Source organism: Haemorhous mexicanus, chromosome 5 (assembly GCF_027477595.1).
Source record: "Haemorhous mexicanus isolate bHaeMex1 chromosome 5, bHaeMex1.pri, whole genome shotgun sequence".
In the NCBI taxonomy this organism is placed as follows: domain Eukaryota; kingdom Metazoa; phylum Chordata; class Aves; order Passeriformes; family Fringillidae; genus Haemorhous; species Haemorhous mexicanus.
This window is the reverse complement of record NC_082345.1, coordinates 25,955,356-25,973,604: the sequence shown is the minus strand read 5'-3', so window position 1 is coordinate 25,973,604 and position 18,249 is coordinate 25,955,356. Positions and strand designations below refer to the sequence as shown.

At 49.4% G+C, this 18,249-nt stretch overlaps 3 protein-coding genes across 6 annotated transcripts; 1 reads left to right on the top strand and 2 right to left on the bottom strand.

Moving 5' to 3' along the window:
- The first annotated feature begins 279 nt into the window (after positions 1-279).
- On the top strand, positions 280-11,297 carry JOSD1 (Josephin domain containing 1). Of its 4 annotated transcripts, none has more exons than XM_059846452.1 (5): positions 280-510; positions 1,233-2,039; positions 7,212-7,340; positions 7,451-7,645; positions 8,851-11,297. In XM_059846452.1, the coding sequence occupies exons 2-5, from the start codon at positions 1,855-1,857 to the stop codon at positions 8,948-8,950; spliced, it is 609 nt and encodes a 202-aa protein (XP_059702435.1). In that variant the 5' UTR covers positions 280-510; positions 1,233-1,854; the 3' UTR covers positions 8,951-11,297. The 4 variants fall into 4 exon arrangements, with proteins under 4 accessions (XP_059702435.1, XP_059702433.1, XP_059702436.1 ...); XM_059846450.1 differs by having other exon boundaries at positions 280-654; XM_059846453.1 differs by lacking the exon at positions 280-510 and adding an exon at positions 732-846.
- Positions 11,298-11,520: 223 nt separating this feature from the next.
- TOMM22 (translocase of outer mitochondrial membrane 22) lies at positions 11,521-13,442 on the bottom strand. Its single transcript, XM_059846454.1, has 4 exons — positions 13,288-13,442; positions 13,069-13,187; positions 12,652-12,769; positions 11,521-12,248 (listed from the first exon to the last, which is right to left on the bottom strand). The coding sequence occupies exons 1-4, from the start codon at positions 13,396-13,398 to the stop codon at positions 12,174-12,176; spliced, it is 423 nt and encodes a 140-aa protein (XP_059702437.1). The 5' UTR covers positions 13,399-13,442; the 3' UTR covers positions 11,521-12,173.
- Positions 13,443-13,596: 154 nt separating this feature from the next.
- Positions 13,597-16,887, bottom strand: CBY1 (chibby 1, beta catenin antagonist). The gene is made up of 5 exons (XM_059847874.1): positions 16,768-16,887; positions 15,992-16,101; positions 15,190-15,295; positions 14,990-15,105; positions 13,597-14,156 (listed from the first exon to the last, which is right to left on the bottom strand). Exons 2-5 carry the CDS (start codon positions 16,067-16,069, stop codon positions 14,076-14,078), a joined length of 381 nt encoding a protein of 126 aa, XP_059703857.1. The 5' UTR covers positions 16,070-16,101; positions 16,768-16,887; the 3' UTR covers positions 13,597-14,075.
- Between the last annotated feature and the right edge of the window lie 1,362 nt (positions 16,888-18,249).

Sequence of the window (18,249 nt, the reverse complement as noted above, 5' to 3'; positions counted from 1 at the left end):
GGGAGACGCACTGCCAGCTCGGCTTGTTTTTTACACATACACACACACAGAGCAAAGCCCTCTCGACGTGTCCGGGGTCGGCTGTCCAATAGGAGAGCTGGGTTTCCTGACAAACAACCTCGACAGCCAATCGAATAAGGGATCCCAAAGGCCTGGGTGGGACTAAGTGCTGCACCAGAGCCCGCCCTGGTGGGAGGGCATTCTTTCTGACTAGCTAATGAGAAAGAGGAGTTTTTTTACTGATAACTGTGTCAGCCAATGGAACAGGGTGGGAGTGAGCCTGGTGTCCCTGCAGTCCGCCGGACCTCCTGTACCGGCGCGTCGTGCCCCCGGCTCCCGGGGCTCGCAAAGGATCCCGCCGCCCCTACCGCCTCGGCCTCCCTACAGAAAACCCCTACGCCTGCTGGCCATGCGCGCCCACAGTGTTCAGACTGCCGGCGTGGGCTGCCAGACAGGACGCCAGCGCCAAGGAGGAAATTCCTCTGGCTGAGGGGCTCTGCGGACAGGCAGGTGACCCTTGCAGAGCAGCGGGGAAAGCTGCCTGTCCTGCTTCTCCGTCTAGCTACATGCACGCTTGTGGCACCACCGCCAGAGGCGCCAACCCGTGGCACAGAACGAAGCCGGGGCGATTTACGTTTGTTTATTCAGCGGGTGGTGAGGCCGCTTTCGCTTGTGTCCCGGCTCCTTTTGCCGCTGACGTCAGAGGGGGCGGGACCGACGTCGGCGCGTGCGGGAGGCGGGGGGGCGCGCGCGCGTGTGTGCGTGCGTGCGCGAGAGAGAGTGGCGCGAGCGGAGCCCGGCGCGTGCGTGCGCCGGCGCGGGGCGGCCCCAAGGGCCGAGCGGGCGGTGAGGAGCCGTCGGCGGGACCCGACCGGCCCGGTCCGGCCCGGCGGGGCCCCTCCAACCCTCCCGAGGGCAAGGGCGGGCGCCTCGGCCCAGCGGCGAGCCCCGAAGGGTTGGGTGGGGGTTAGACGGGGGCCTCTCCTCAGCGCGGTGGGCTGCGGGGGTCGCTGGGCCTCGGTCGTGGGAAGCAGCTCCCTCCTGAGTTGCTGTTGTTGTTGTTGTTGTTTTGGTGGTGGTGGTGGTTGTGAGGACGTAGGGTGGGGAGGGGCGGGGTGGAAAGGTGCGAGGCAGGCAGGCTGTGGGGCTGGTCCCTCCTGCCCTACCCTCTCTCCCACGGGCTTTGAGCGGCCTCTGGTTGCTAACGGAGACTTCCCTTTGTCGGAGCGCAGGGTGACCTGTGAGGAGTCGCCTTCCCCGCAGCCTGGACTTGCGTTTCTCGTGGCCTAGCAAGAAGTGGTTTCCTTTCCCGAGCTGTTGGCATCTTCCTGCCGGGATTCAGTCGTTCCCAAAGGAATGGAGGAATGCAGCTGATAAGTGCTTAACCACCCTGTGCTCCTATAGGCAGTACCAGGCGCTGGCTTCGCCTTCCCTTTGGCACTTCGAGGGTGGGCCTCTCCTTGTTACCTGGTCTGGGTACTTTTTTTAGTGGCACTGTAGACCAATGGAGATGGAAGAAGAAGAGCGATGTGATAAATTCCAGCTGGTACCTTGACACTAAGGAGAATTATATATTTTGATATTTGAATTTTTTTTTTTTTGTGTGTAGGGGAGGGAAATACTACATTTTATGCGGTATGGGAGGAGGGAGGTTGCAGATCTTCTTGTGGTTTTTAAAACCAGCTGTGAGAGGCAATTACTGAATAAACTGAAGCACAAGTGAAGGATTCATAAGCTGGAAGCAGCTCTAGCCCACAAAAGAAAGGGGCAGTGGGCTGCTGTTGTGACTGTAGAGGCAGAAACTTCAGCCTCCTTCATTTTTCACCACCTACTCCCCATCCACCCATCGAGAAAATGAGTTGTGTGCCATGGAAAGGTGACAAGACCAAATCGGAATCGCCAGAGCCATCCCAGCAACCGCCTCAGCACATTTACCATGAGAAGCAACGTAGGGAGCTGTGTGCCCTCCATGCCCTCAACAATGTCTTCCAGGACAGCAATGCCTTCACTAGGGAAACCTTGCAGGAGATTTTCCAGAGGTAGGATGCTCTCTGTACTGGCATTAGCTTCCCCTTGTCCTCAGTTGATTGGAGGAATTTTTGGGTGTTATCTGGGAGGAAGTAGAAGGAAAAGGAGGGATTCAGACTGTGCCACTGCTTTGAACTGAATGTATCTTGGTTTTTTAACCCCAGAGTTTTTATTTTGTCCCTCCATGCAGAAATTCTTTCTCATCTGACTTGTTTCTTAACCTGTTCTGGCTGCCAGCTTTGGGTCGAAGGGTTTTGTTGTAGATGCTGTCGTGGTTGGAGTGCTGTCTTCCTCTCTACTCACTTTAACGCCTCTTCTACCTGTCTTCCATATTTTTGCCCCTTACTTATGTAGATAAATTACCTAGATGTTAATAGTGGATTTGGGGATTGCCTTGGGAGAATGAAGGTAGCAGGAATGACTTACTGACTTAGTACTGCAACATTTGTAAGTTTTTTAGAAATTAGGAGTTTTGCCAAATGAGCGATTTCTTATTCAGGAGGTTCAGTGAAGTTCTTCAAATATTAGGCTTTTTTTCCCATGCAGCAAGATTATCTGTACTCTCTCAAACTAGATTTAATTTCAGTAGCTGGATGGCTGTTTCCTGTGGCATTGCTAAATGTTTCCCAGGAGCTTCAGATAATTAATAAAGTAGGTTTGAGTTTTACAGGGATGAATATAAATTATTAACATGGCCTGTGCAATAGCTCATATTTTGCTCAGTGTTTATTTTATGGCATTTTGATGCTGTATGGAAATTCTCTTTTGTGAGCCTTTAAGAGTTCTGGTGACCCACCACTGAAGAATCTAAGTGATGATAAAGGAGATGATGGAAAAGGGCTTTCCTGTGATACTCAACCTGCAGATGTTGTAAACATCGTGTAAGTTATGGCTGAATACCTGTTAACAGCAGTTGCCAGCATCTTGTGTTTGTGACAAGCAGGAGATCCCACATCATAGCAGCACATGAGGCAGTCGTGGTACCCTGTGCTGATGAGCAGGGAGCTGTGGGCCTGTTGCAGCTCTCCTGAAAACTGGCAAATTTATGAAACTGATGCTTGACTCATCAAACTCATGCCTGTCTTTGGCAAATAATGTGGTGAAGGACAATAACAAGTATCAGATTGAAATGCTATTTATTGCAATGTTGCAGGTAAAACTCCTGCTGGTGGAGTGGAGCTGGTCCATGGCAGGCTCAAGGCACTCTTTGTCCAGTGTAAACACACTGTGGTTTTGTTCCAGAGCAGCAATTGTCAGAATCTTAATCACAGCTGGATTGCTCTTGGCCTAAGGCAAACAAAGGCAATTCATGTGGTAGAAAAAGTGTGATGATCTAATTAGTTGGCTTTCATTGCGTTTGGTGAGACAGAATTAGTGTGCAGCATGAAACCTCTCAGAAAAAGCCTGGATATTAATCTTATTGGACCTCTTTCCTTAGAAGGGAGAGTTTGTCTTTTATTCCAACCTGCAGTTGTTCCATCCTAATATTTAGATCAAGATACATAGATTGATTCAGCCCCAAGGTAGTATGGAAATACACATGGATATTCCTCTTGGAAATGGATGAGCTATAAGCTATATAAAAGAATTGCCACTGCCTTTCTATTTCTGTTGGGTGACTGCTTGTGTGTAGCTCTTTGACGTGCCTTTGAGAAGCATGAATTTAGTTGCCCTTTTTATGTCACTTGTCTTTTCCTGTGTCTACTCACATTCTATGTATTGATAATGGACAGATAAATATTTTTAATAACCTGAAAAAATGTTGAGGTCTGATTTTTAAACCTGGTGTTGATAAGGTAACAAAATCACAAATAAGCTGACTAGCTTTTACCACATTCCTTGGAGAATGATTGAACCACATTGCTTAATCATTAGCTTCCCTTTTGCTGCATCCTATTGTGTAAGGCCGGGGTAGTCTGATGATTATCATCTCAAGCATATGCTGAAACTTGGTCTAGGCACCCCTCTGATTGTGTAGTCTTTCCCTCTTCTTTCCTCTAAAACAAGAAATACCTTTTTGATGTTCCTCTGGCTTTTGTTGCAGGAGGTATGATTGCACGTTCCAAGTGTTGCATGGAGATACAAACAAAATCTCTTTGCTTCACTGGAGTCTGCATATTGGGACCTGATTAGGAAAAACAGCTGCATGTAGGAATCTTGGAGCCCCTTGTGTTAAGACAACATGTTGATGGAAGTTTCTGATAGAAAGATCAGGAAGATTATTTACCTGGATTTCTGTCCAGCTTTGTCAGTCTTCCTCAACTCAGTGGCTAGATAAAAAATACCAAAACAACAATTTTAATTCATTGCCTGGTCAGAATCCTTCAGCTGATGATTGTGGACCCTGCTTAGGTATGTGTGGGTCAGGATGTTGAGGTGGTTCTTGGGGCAAGTTTGCTCACACATGCCAGTTTTTTGTTGCCCATGCTGATCACCTCATCGCATTTCTGGGGCTCTGGAAGTTATGTGAAGGAACAAAGATAAATGTGTTCTTTCAGCTCTTGAATAAACTTGTCTGGAAAATGGTGCCATGAGAGGGTGCTTCTGCAGCCCAAAGGGCTCGCTGGATTGTAAGGTTTTCTTTGCTCGCTGGCACTTAGGAGAGTTGGTAGGTTGAAGCAATCATCTTGAGGAATTAGGCATAGCCAAGTGATCTTGCTTTAGGGAGATGCTGGAAGAGCTGTGACAAACTGCAGGTTTTATCTCCGTGATTAGTAAAATACACCCCCGTGGTGGGTATTAGCAGCTCTTCCTCTTACCATGGTATTGTGGACTCCTATTCCTTCTGTAGTGAACACGCTTCCCAGACTGTTCTGCTGCAGACTGCTCCACTGCAGAAAAACTCAGAGCTGAAGACAAAGGCTACCTGTCTGTATTCTCTCCAGCCTTGATTGCTCTGAAATTCCCTACTCAGTCCACTGCTTTTTTGTCAAATGCCTTAATCTGTCAGGGTGTCACTGAAAACTGGTTAATAAACTCTCCACAACTGGTTAAGTAAGAAATCTGAGATTACTTTATTCAGTGTGCTGGGTGCATGGGGATCACTTCACCTAACGTGTGCACCCAGCAGTCTACTAGTCATATAACCAGACCAGGTTATATGTATGAAACCAGTATATATTCACTGCATTTCTATTACAAGTGCATTATTGTTCCTGAATACATGCGTATGTATTAATTGTTTCCATGGATTTATTTGGATATCAATAGGAGTCTTTTGAGGGTCTTTGGTGGTCATTTGGGAACATCCCATTCCCTAAATTTTCCATTTATGGTTTTGGATCCTCTAATGAATCTTTTCACCTTGAGACTATCTTAAGTATGTTGTCAGGTCACGATGCACTTCTCTTATCATTCTTTGCCCTGGCACTCTATCTTTGTTCTCAAAACTAAGACATCTGCTAGTACATCCCAGTGGCTGATATAGGTAAATAAGGAAGCGCTAGCTGATACAAGACTGTTAGTCACAGATGTAGGCAGTTAACACAAAGCCACATTAATCTCTGGCATTAGTACAAGGTACTGTATGGTACAAAACTAAGCATTCATCACAGATGTGGGGATCAAACACTGTTGTGCTAAAGTTAAAAATAATTTTCCACATCTTCTGCCACTGCTGCATGGACACCTTTTTAAGGAAATATAATTTGTTGGGTAAGAAGGGTGGGAATGCAGAAGGGCTGAGGGATTTCCAGTGATGAAATATGCCTGCAGAATATTCAGTGTGGTAAAGGCTGAGCAAAAAACTTGCAGAAACATTAGGAGTTTTGGGGATGGAGTTGACAGGAGGAGGAGGCAGGTAAAATACAGATGTTTGGATGATATGAAATCTGAACTTTGCACTAGCAGAATTAATGGAGTCCTTATCAATGGAAAGATCAACTCATCACGACAGAACTCATCTGAGGCTTGATTTTCTTTGGATTGGCATTATGTGACGTTGTTGTTCTCTGCTCCCAGTTTCCCCCGTGCTTGCTTTTCCTGCTGTCATCTTCGTAATAGTACATTCTGTTGTTTTCCCTCCTTAAAAAATTTCTTAGGAAGAGGGGGGAAACATAAAACCATAAAAGTGGCTAACAGGTTTTTTTGCCACACATCTCCATGTTGTGTCTCACATCCATTATCTGAACTTGTGCAAAGGCTGTTATATATTTTTGGTGTGTAACCTCATAGCAGCCCACAGCTTCCTCACAAGAGGAGGTGGAGGGGCACGCATTGATCTCTCCTCTCTGGTGACCAGTAACAGGACCTGAAGGAATGGCATGAGGTACTGTCAGAGGAGGTTTAGTTTGGATATTAGGAAAAGGTTCTTCACCCAGACGGTAGTTGAGCACTGGAACAAACTCCCCAGGGAAGTGGTCACAGCACCAAGCCTGATGGAGTTGAAGAAGAGTTAGGACAATGCTGTCACGCACATGGTGGGATCCTTGGGGCTGTCCTGTCTGGGACCAGGAGGGGACTCCATGTGGATCCCTTCCACCTCAGGACATTTTGCGATTGTATGAACGTGATAGACTGTGGTTCTGTATTTTAGATGCTATGGTAATGCATCAAGTGATGTCTAAGCAAACTTATATGTTGAAGCTGAAGAGATTTGTTTGCATCAGGATTATCTGTTTAGTTGCCTACAGCAACAGATATTTTTTTTATCATCTAGCAACCACAACACCTTTGGAAAGCTCCCAACCCCAAGTATCTTCACAGCTTTGTGTCTGAATACTTCTTTCATTTACCAGTGGAGGAGGAAGAAGAACAACCTTTCCTGCAGCCAGCCTCCCATGCCTCTTTTTCTCATCCAGTCTTCAAGACTGCTGTTGACTGTTGGACTCTTGAAATTGTAATAGCCGCTGTCCTAAACAGCAAACTGGCATTTACTCTGACTGTAAATTGAGGAAAAATCATAATTGAAGTATCCTTCAGAAGTACTGGTTCAAGGGGTCAGGGAGAAAGAGCTTTGTGATTTCTTTTCCATTAGAGGTAGGATTTTTGGAGGGTTTGTACATCAAAGTTATTCTTAATGCATTACTTAGTTCCCTCAGCCCATTTGATGAGGGATAAGGGGAGCATGGAATAGTTTGTGTTTAAACACAAAACCCCTGGAAATGGACTTCAAGTTATGTAGCAGGTTTTGGAATACAGGTTCAGCAAACATCTGCTAGAGCAGTCTCCTCTTCTGTTTGCAGGCTGTCTCCCAACACTATGGTGACCCCCCACAAGAAGAGCATGCTGGGGAATGGGAACTATGATGTGAATGTGATTATGGCAGCACTTCAGACCAAAGGCTACGAGGCGGTTTGGTGGGATAAGCGCAGGTACTGAGAGGTCATGTCATTCTGGAGGTGGCTACTCTTTGTAAAACTGAGAAAGAGATTGAAGTGAAAGCACCAGAACATAATCTGGTTGATATTCTGCACTCTTTCAGGGATGTTAACGCTATTGCCCTGTCTAACGTGATGGGCTTCATCATGAATCTGCCCTCCAGCCTTTGCTGGGGCCCCTTGAAGCTCCCCCTCAAGCGACAGCACTGGATCTGTGTCCGGGAGGTGGGAGGCACCTACTACAACCTCGACTCCAAGCTCAAGGTGCCCGAGTGGATTGGAGGTGAAAGTGAGCTCAGGTAGGATTTCCTTTAATCCGTCCCTGTTGGAGGTAAGAAGTCTGTCCTTAAACAGTTGGTGATTAAAACATGTATGCCTGACTTTCAGTTGTAAAAATTTGAGAGTAATAAGGTTCTTCTGCCTCCATTTGGATTTATGCCCCATTTGTGCAAAGCTAGGGAAATGCTTTTGGCTGTAGTGTCTCTGTCAGTTCAGGAGAGCTTGACTTGGCCTCTCACGTGTCTGGCTCTGTCTGTGGCAAAGGTAGAGGCCATCTCTGGTATTAGTGGGTGACACTGCAACACGGTGCCCTGCTCCCTCCTTGAACATGACAGTATCAGCATTCTTTGCCTCTTCAGTAACAATCTGTATGTCTCTAACAAAAGGCTTTCCAGACTTAAAGTGCAGCCTTATCCCTGGGAGCAGTAAGAGCTGTTTGTTAGGAATCACTCTTCCTGTGTAAGCATATGCTGCCCTTCTGGCTTGGCTCCTCTTCCCTCTTCAATCTTATCACAAGAAGGTCATTGTAAATACTTTGTAAAGTTTCACCTGCTCTTGATTGCTGTTTAGCTTCCATTCCTTCGTGCCATAAATCCTACTAGCAGCTTTGCTTCCTTGACTAGTCTTGTTCTGAGATAGGGATTGCACATGTGCAGTGTTTGCAGAGCCAGCCATGCCACTGAAGTTTTGGTAAATTTCTGGGGTAAAGTAATTCTTGTGAAACTACTGTGCAGAGGTTCTGGTGGATTTTATCCTAGGTGTATCATTCTTCAGCAATAAATTAGGGCTTTCTTTACTGGGAGTTTTGGAAATCTGGACCAAAAGACATTGGAGGAAATGTTGATTTTTCATATTTATTTGAAGTAATCCAAGTTTAGTATTAGGAAAAGCTTATGTGCAGAAAAGGGCTAAAAAAACATGTCAAATGATCAAGTGGTACACTGCTGGTAAGGATATCTGTATGATGGGGTGTTCTTTTTTTAGAATAAAAAAAAAAATTTCCCCCAGATTTGTTGGAATAATTTAAAGTTAAGGTGGGATTCTTGATCTTGGAAATATGAAGAAAGTAAATTTGGTTTTAATTCTGTTTTCCTTACCTTGGAAAGTAAGAAAGTGGCATCTATATAGACTCATTTCTCCTGAGGTTAAGATAATATTTAATTGTTGTTATAGATGGCAAAGTTCTACATTCAGTAGCACTTGTTTCTATTTCTCTTTATGATAGGAAATTTTTGAAACACCAGCTGAGAGGAAAGAACTGTGAACTCCTATTGGTGGTGCCAGAGGAGGTGGAAGCACATCAGACCTGGAGAGCTGACGTGTGACCTGGGTCAACTCTGTCCTCCCACTATAGTTCTTCCCCTTTACCAAACTCCTGATGTCCTAAAACCTGGATAATGGGTGCCCCGACTCTCTTCATCTGGAATTTCCTTTGTTAGGCTCTTCTCTTCCTTCCTTGGTGCAATAGGGCAATAGCACAGGACATTGGGGGTGGTGGGTGGGGAAGAACTGAGGGCAGAGCAGAGGAAACTGGAAGCCAATCACTTTTAATTGCAAGATGGATGAGCTGCAGTACCCTTTTGCCAGCTGGAAGGCAACGCACTCTTGAAAAACTGGGCTGGGGAGAAAGAGTGCCTGGGAACACTGGGCCTCCATTTCCCCACGTGGTTCAGGGCTGTGTGTGGTGGGACACTGCTCCCTCCAGGGCTTGTCAGGAAGGAGCAGGGACTGAGCAAGCTGCCACCTCTTTACAGTTCTCTTCCTCCAAAACAAATTGTTGTGAAGACATTTGCAATTCCTACGGGTCTCTCAGGACACTCAGAACACTAGGAATGGTACGGTGCTCAGCACGACCCTCTGCTTCTTAGGGCTGGTTTGTGCCAGGAATTAGGAAACAATAATAAAACCAGAGTCATCTTCCAAGAAATTCTTTGGGTAGCTAGAGGATTCTTCCCCAGGGTCTCCAAGGATTTATGTATGTGGTGAGTGGTTGTTTGACAGTGTGTGTCTGGCTAAGGTGACATGGAAACAGCAAGCACAGGATGACTGAGGAGTATCATGTTTCTGGACTGGAGAGAGGCCACAGTCTGCTTGGGTTTCTTCATGCTATGGTGGGGTTTTTTTTTACTATTTTTTAACTGGGTTTTTTTTTGGGTTTTTTTTTTTGTTTTCTGCATGGTCACCCAGTAGTTTAGGGGCTCCTTGGAGAGAGGAATAAAGCTGAAGAGTTTTTCAAAGAAATTAATTCCCTTTTATTTTCCTCTCTCCAGAAGTCCAGCCCACAGTCACAGATGTAATGTGAAATGAAAGAGGTCAAGTTATAAAATAAAAATGGGCTGAGGAGGGAAGCCTTTATAGCAGTCAGTTTTGCTCTTTTATTGCTACCATCTGCTGGTGTGGGAGCTGCAGAGGGTCCACCAGAACTTCAGGCATTGGAGACACCCTGGCTTGGTAGTTGAACCAACCTCTCCTTTACCACTGGCCAACAAACATTCCATTAATGGGTGAATTGCTTTTTTATGCCTTCCATGGGGAAGAGAAACTAGACATGGACACTAAGAGGAATCTCCACTGGCTGTTTCCCAGTGACCCAGGAGAGCTGTAGCTCAGCCATGCCTTCCATGGCAGGAGGAGGAAATGCTGAATCTGGAACTCACTTCATTGTGTTTAGCACTTCCTGGCTGAGCTGCTGATTGCTTCCATCTTTACATGTCTTTGTTGAACAGCAACCTCTGGGACCTGATGGAGCTTGAAGGATCCTGTTCCATCATGCAGGAAACTCTCATTACTGATGTTTGAGCTGGTGAAAGGAGGGATTGTAATGACCGTTTCTCAGTTATTTTTCTCTTCAGAGCTCTGCAAATGCATGAGCAGGTGCTCGAACCTCAGAGACCACCAGAGTGGCATCGTCCCAACAGAGAACACAGGCCACATGACGACAGGACGATGGTGTTTGCTGACCCACGGACATCTGGCAAACACTTTTGCAGTCCTTTGAGCACAGCCTCCCACAGTCAAGGGCAAATAGCTCTTACGTTTTAAAAAGTCCTGTTTCGTAACACATTCCAATGACCAATACCAGCTGGCAGAGTTTTTAAACACTTCCCAGGCAGGATGTTCAGCCTGCAGGCATTCTGCTCCTGACTTGAAGCCATTTCTTCAAGAGGGGAAAATACAAATCTCAACAGCAACATTTTCTATGCTGATTGAAGTTGCACTTTGGAGAAAAACCCTGTTTGCATGGAAACTGCAAGCCAATGGATCAGTGCACAATATGCAAAGATGTTTTAAAATACTTTGGGGCTGCTTTCCTCTCCTTGTATGTCAGCTGCTTTCCCAGGGGAGAAACAGTGTGATCCAGCTGCTCAGGTAAAGGGAAAGTGCATGATCACATCCCTGTGGGAGGTGAGGCTGCTGGGCCCGGGGGTGGGGGAGCTGGTCCAGTCCCACTGCTCAGGAGCGGGGAAGCCCCTCTTTGTTTTCTTGCTTGTTTGGTTTTGTTAGAGCCTTGTCTTGAGTTTGTTTACAGAGATGTATTTTGTTTAACCAAATATTAAAAATGGAAAAAAAAAGTTTCCATATAAATGTCCTATCACTTCTGTATGTTCAATTGAATTGTTCTGTAACAAAGTATGTAAAGGATAAATAAATTTTTTTTCTTTGGTTATAAAACCACCAAGTTTCTGTGCGTTAAGAACCTTGAACAGTGGACACTGGTGCTGAGGTAGGATTACCTCCCAGAATTCCCCTAAGCCAAACATGGCTTCCCCACCCCTCTGAAGGTGACAAGGCCACGTTGGTCCCTTCCACACTGCCAGGCTGTGCATGACATGGAGAGATCCCTACCCAGAAATCCCCCGGCAGCTCTGAAAGAACTGAGCCTCCCTCAAGGACATCTATTAAAACCACACTGCTCAGGTTGGATTTATTTAATATTCCATACAAAAAAATACGCAGCTGATGTCTGTTCTACTTTATGAGGCAGAGAATCTGCGTGGATGTGATCATCTCAAACCTGGCCTGCTGCTCCCTTGGTTCTCATACACACACAGCTGCAGTGAAAGTGTTTCTGCAGACACATCTTCCCAAAGAGTATTTTCCATGGGGTATTGATTGACACTGGCACCCCTCCTTCCTCTGCTGGGAAAGTCACGCTTCCTGCCACCACGGTCCTTCAGCTCCAAATCAGGCAGGAAAGCATTTGTAGTGTCTGCCTGCTGCTTTTCAAAGCCTGACCTGTGCCACAGGGTGTTTTGTGGGGGCAAGAAACTGGCAGAGGAGCTCCCCCGGTCCAAGTCTGTAACTGGTTATGGCATAGTGATTGAATAAAAGGAAATACTCATGATTTCTAAAGGAGAGGGGGATGCAGACAGGAGCCATCATCAGGTCCATAGGGGGGCTTCCCTCCCTCGTTATGAACAGGTCAATGTCCCAAAGGAGAACCAAAAATAAAAAGAAAAAATGCCCTGGCCCAACAAATCAACAGTTCAATATATCATAATCGCAAGGTCTTCCCACTTGATATGAATCCAACTCAGCTTCCGCAAATTAGATTTTTCCAGACAGCGGAGGCAGGGCCCCTGGCATTCCCCCTGAGAGCCCTGTGTTGGGTCCGAGGAGGATCTGGAAAGAAAACCGTTCATTGAGGGGTTTCAAGGACACAAGACGTCTTGCCATGCTGTCCCCCCTCCCACAGGTATTGGTGGCACTTTGCAGCACCAGTCCTGTGCCTGCTGCAACAGCCAAGGTCAGTGCCTGACCACAGCCCCTATTTCAGCCCCTCACAGCATATTTTGGCTGGTAAAAGCCAGGTTGTGCTTGCCAGGCATTGCCACCACTAGGAATCAGCAGGATTGACCAATTAGAACATCCAGCTGGAGAATCTGGTGGGATGAGTGAAGCCACAGTGCACGAGAGAGTACGCCCTTCTGCCCCGGCTCCCCCAGCACTGCTCACAGCGGGAGGTGCAGGCACTCCCAGCCAACTGTGCAAGGCCGGGACAGACGGCTGGACCTTCCTGCCTCACCTGTCGCTGCTGCAGCTGCTGCTGTTGCTCCATCTGCAGTTTTTCGGTTTCAAAAACAACAGGAAGAACCAGAATCATGAAGGAGGTGGTCCCAATCCACAGAGCTGCCCTAGAGAATCTATCAAGGATAAAGAACCCTAGGAATCAGTTCTGATTGGCACAATCCCGCGTTTCCCTTCCCTGCCTCAACCAGAAGCCTGCCTCCAAATTCAACCCCGAGCTCCGAGGCGTCCCCTTATCCCCGCCCTTCCTAAGCCGCCCATAAACAAAAACCGTGATTCTGCCGCTCCCCGCAGCCCCCGCACTGCGCTACCGGCGGCCAAAGCCACCGCGAAAGCCGGCGGAGCCGCTCCGCGCCCCCGCTCTGCCCGCCGGGCCTGCTCCGAGGGGCTCCGGTCCGGCCCGCCGCCCCCTCACCTGTACATCTTCTGCGCTACCGTCAGCGACAGGTCGAACGTAGCCCCGGCCGCCGACCGGACGCTCTCGGGGAACATCTCCGTGAGTCCCCACAGCCGCTCCGCCAGCGTCTCGTCCAGCTGCGGACGGCACCAACCATGTCAGGCCCCGCCGCACGGCGCTTCGCGCCCCGCGGGGTCACCGCGCCCGCCCGGCCTTCCCCGCCGCCTGCCCCGATACCTCCTCGTCGTCCTCCTCCTCCTCGTCGAGCTCGTCCTCCAGCTCCTCGGCCTTGCCCGCGCCGCCCTTGGGCAGCAGCTCCTCCGGGGACAGGGACGCCGCGGCCGCCATCGCCACCAGACAGGACGGAAGGAGCGGCGGCCAGAGCGCCGCCGGAAGCGCGGCGGCCCTCCCGCCACCCAGCCCGGGCCAGGCAGCGGCCCCTGGCGGCCTGGAGGAGCAGCGGCCGGCCGCCCCGCCGCCCCCCCACCCCCCCGCCTCGGCCCCCACAGCACAGCGCGACGCGTTACAAACACCCTCAGAAACGGGTTTAAATTGCAAGGTTTTATATAAAAAATGCAAAACTCTCGAGAAAGAGCAACTCCAGCATCCTGCTCGCCCAAGGCAGACGGTGAGCCTCGTACAAGCACTCGCGGGCTCCCTGGGGGGAGAGGCAAGTTCTCCCCGCTTCGGTAAGCAGAGAAGGCGAGGAGAAGCCCTCACGGAGACGGATCTGCCCCCACCGCCTGCTGCCCGGCTGCCTTAGAGAAGAGGGTACCTGCGCTGGGCTGCGCTGAGGAAACGTAGCAAAGTAAAGTGCTCTGAGGAAAATCGTGTTAATTAACAGCGCTGTGGTGCCAAACCAGCCATTAGCAGTACCCACGGCACCACACAACGCTAGAGGCATCTCGGCACTCGTGGTCCCGTGAAACAAAGTACCTCCACAAAGTACCAACATGGCTGGGAGGCCCGAGCCAGCCCCAGCATCCCGTGGGCCAAGACCCAGAACCAGCCTGGCCATCTCTTGTTCACTTCTTCCTCCGGCTGTGCTGCTTCAGCTCCTCCAGCTCCTTCTCCATGAGGTGGGACTCGGCAGTGGTCTCAGAGAGCTGGAACGCACAGCAAACAACAGGAGGGAGTTAAAAGCTCGTGAGGCTTTTCCAACTTCACAGCACAACGAGATTTACAGCCACAAGCCAGGTCCTGCAGGAGGCAATTTGTTCCTGTTGAGTAAGGGGGAAGCTGCCATGTCACGTTTCACTGAGATCACCTGAAAAACCTGGAGAGCATCTAGTGCTTCTGCTGAGTGCTCCAGCCACAAAAGCCATTTTCCAGTTTTAAAACACGTGAAGAGTAAGGAAATAAAATATTTGTTTAAAGTGACATAAAGGCTAAATCACTTATTAACTGCAAATAGATGTGGGTTCTATTTCACTGAATGTCTCCAGATTTTAAGCATGAAACCTGTGATCTCTGGCTAAGGTTGAATTTTGGTTTATTTACTGGAAATTCTTTCATGCACAGTTTTACACATAGGATAAACGTCTCTCACCCCTCATGACAGCAGATGGAAGCTTTAAGCTTCTGTGACCAGCCTTCTGTGGCTGTAACTCAGTTTCATAGTTAGGGCAGAGGACAGAGTGGCAAGAAAAATGCCATATTCTGTGCAGAAAGGGAAAAAGAAACCCCTGCAAGTGCCATGTCTCCTGTCTCCTCAGTCACAGTGTTCACAACAAGCTCTGATGTGGGGGGAACCTTCCCCTCTTTTCACAGAGGGGATCAGGCTTTACTCCCACAGTCACTTTGCCATTACACCCATGTTGCACAACAGGGTAAAGCAGAAAGTGGGCTGCACCGAGAATAGCCTTCTTCAGGGGACCCAGCACGCTTTGCCTGGGCATCCCTACTGCTATGGGCAGGCAGGAGTTGGGCAAAGGCTCACCATGTCCAGCAGAATGTCCACTTTCAGCCGAAGTAGGTTGTTTTCTTCCTCGAGCTGCTGGTTTCGTTTGCGCAAGCGCTGCAGTTCCCTGCGATCCCCCAGGAAGCCTCCTGATTCTTGGAGGAAAGAAGGAGGTCAAAATACAGATTGTCAGCCAACCGTGGCTACTTCAGACCAGAGCAAGCTGAGCTTTACTCTACCTGAAACCCAGTGGCCATTTTCAAACTTCAGGCTCTGGCCAGCAAGGTTCATTGTAGGGGTGCCATATTCCAGGCCCAGCTCAACCTCACGGGTGGATCTATCCAGCTGCAGGGAGAAGATCACACTCAGAGTTTCGCAGAATTCCAGAGCCAGCCCCTGATCTTCCACTTCTTAATGACTGGCATTCCAGTCCAAATGGCCCCAGAGCATGGAACCTTTGGGCATGTACTACTTTGGTCATGTACTGCTGCAGTAGAGGACTGGTTCCTCTCACTGCCATCCCTGCTCTCACTGCCATTCCTGCACCTTCTCCCACCTACACACTCATCTCCCTGCACTTGGAGACCACAGGCGAGAAGTTTTCAGTGACACAGTTCTGGACTGCAGGTGGGGTGATGATGGTTCTTCCCTGAGCTATTCCATTTCTAGCTTCATGTACAGTCACTGTGATCAGGAATGGTGCTGCACTGCAGAAAGAAAGCAGCACAGCTGGAATAATAGAATATACTGAGGTGGAAAGAACCCACAAGGATCATTGAGTCCAGCTCCTGGCCCTGCACAGAACCGTCTCCAAGAGCTGCACCGTGTGCCTGAGAGTATTGTTCAAACACTTCCTGAACTGTCAGGCTTGGTGCTGTGCCCTGGGAAGTCTATTCCAGAGCCCAACCACCCTCTGGGTGAAGAACTTTTTCCTGCCCCAGCTGGGAGCCCTTGTAAGGGTTATGGCACTCACAGCGGGAGCCACCCACCCCTGCCACCAAGACATGGCTCCTGCAGCAGACTGCAGGTGGTGGGACTCACCAGGTGCAGGTTGGACAGCGAGGCCCATTTCCTCGGGGGGGTCTTCTTCGGGCTGAAGGAGTTCCCAAAGAGAGGCATTACACGCTGCTGGCCAGGCCTATGGCGGGCTCCTGAAGGAGCAGGAGAGACACAACGGGTCTGAGGCTGTGGGCCAAGAGCAGTGATGTTTTCCCCAGGCATGTTCTCCCCAGGCAGAGCCCCTCATTCTCTCCAATGAGCTTCTCCCCAGGCAGAGCCCCTCAGCTCTCAGGCCGAGACAGCGATTTGGGCGGGTCCAGGCCGCCACCCCGCCACCGCCACCGGGCAGCACCGGCCCTCCACGGCCACGTCCTTCGCACCTCCACCGCCACGTGACCGAGCCGGGCGGGGGACGGAGGACGACGGTGCGAGGCGCCCACCCCCCCCCCCCCCCCCCACCCCCGGCCCTCCCCGCCCCCGGCCGGTACCCCCAGCGCTGCGCGGCCCGGCGCCTCGGGGGGGGGGGGGGGGGGGCACGGGCCGTACTACCCTACAGGCACGGTGAGGAGCTGGAAGGGGAGCCCCGCGGAGCGCTTTGACCCGCACGGGCCACCACCGGGATGCTCCTTTGTTCTGTTTTCCTTCCTTGCATCTCACTGGCGAAAGCAGCGGGCTCGGCAAGAGCGGAGCCGATGAAGAATGCCCCCCGGACCCCATCCCCCCGGCGCCGCAGTGGTAGGGTCAGCCCCGCGGTGCGGGGGCGGTTGGGCCGAGCTGTTCCATCGAGCTTCGCCTTAATTCCGGGGGGGGCCCCGCACCTCTCCGTCGGGCCGCGCCCGCTCCCGGCGCTCGTATCCGCCGCCGGTGGGATCCGCCGCGTGTCCCGGGAGCGGTTTGCGGCCGCCGCGTTGCCGTGGCGATGGGATCCCGGGCTCCGCTCCGCCTCCCGTGCTGGAGGTAGACGGGGGCGGAGACCCGGGCAGCGGACTTGGGGGTCGGCCCTGCTCCCGGGCTGCGTCAAACTAGTGCCGTGCTGATGGCACTTCCTTTAACACCTTCCCTAAAATACTCGAAGAGTTCTTAAAAATGTTTTTGGTGGGCATTGTTTGTTTATTTTTTCAGATAAATAACTAAACGCCATTAGGCAGAGAACCCTTCCTTGCTTGGGAGCGTTGAGAAGAAGTGGAGGAGGTCTGGCGTCCTGGACTGCACGGGTTCAGGGGATGATGGGTGAGGAGCTGGAGAGAGCAGAACGGTACAGAAGCAGAAAATCAGTTCGGTTGGAAAACATCTTTGAGATCATCAGGTCCTGTTTTTGGCCGAACACCACCATGTGAACGTGAACGTGACCGTGACCGTGACACTAAGTGCCATGTCCAGGCTTTTCTCAAACGCCTCCAGGGACAGTGACTCCGCTGTCGGCAGCAGCTCCTCACACGCCTTCCTTTGAAGCAGTGCCTGATTTTCTGTGCACATTGCAAAGCCCTCCCTTTCAGCACATGATGGAATAAATTTAGATTCCTTGTGTTATGTTACTTGCTGGCTTGTATTCCATGAGAGGTGGAAGTGGCAGTTGGTTTGGATATTTTGAATGAATGGCATGGGTATGTGACATATATCACCAGCACTTTTTATGTTACAGAGGCAAAATGCCACTCCTAAACTATAAAGTAATTCTCCAATATGTTAGAATAGCAATCTGAAGTTACTTGCTTCATTGTTAAAAAAGCTTATGTTGAGGACTTCCTGGGGCTTTCCTGAAAATTTTTGGATTAATGAGGTACTAAGATGCTGACTTTAGTTAAAAGGGAACAATAAAGACAAGGAGAACAAAAAAAAAAACAAAAAACAGGGGGCAGGGATATAAAAGGAGAAGAAAAGAAGAGAATCACCAACATTTTGATTTGGTTTGTACATGTATTTGTACTCCAGGAAAAAAAAATTGTCTAACAAACTTTCATTCCCAGAGTGCTTAATTGGCACCCTGCCTTAAATGAACCAGAAAATTGCTCACTTGGAATGAGAATTGGAAAAATAGCACAGTTAAATACGGTGACTTGAGACAAGAAAAATTTCTGGTGCTGCTGTATCTTTTGGTAGTCCAGCTAACCAATATCTGGTTCTTGCAGGACACATGCTATAAAACCAGTTGCTTTCAGACCCAGAATAGCAGAGTCTGTGCACTGGAAAGCAGTGATTTTTGCAATAAGAGAAGTGATTATAATGGGGTTGGGGGGAAGTCAACATCCTTAAAAGTAGAATAAAAACTCGCTGTTCAGAACAAGGCCTTTGTGAAGTAG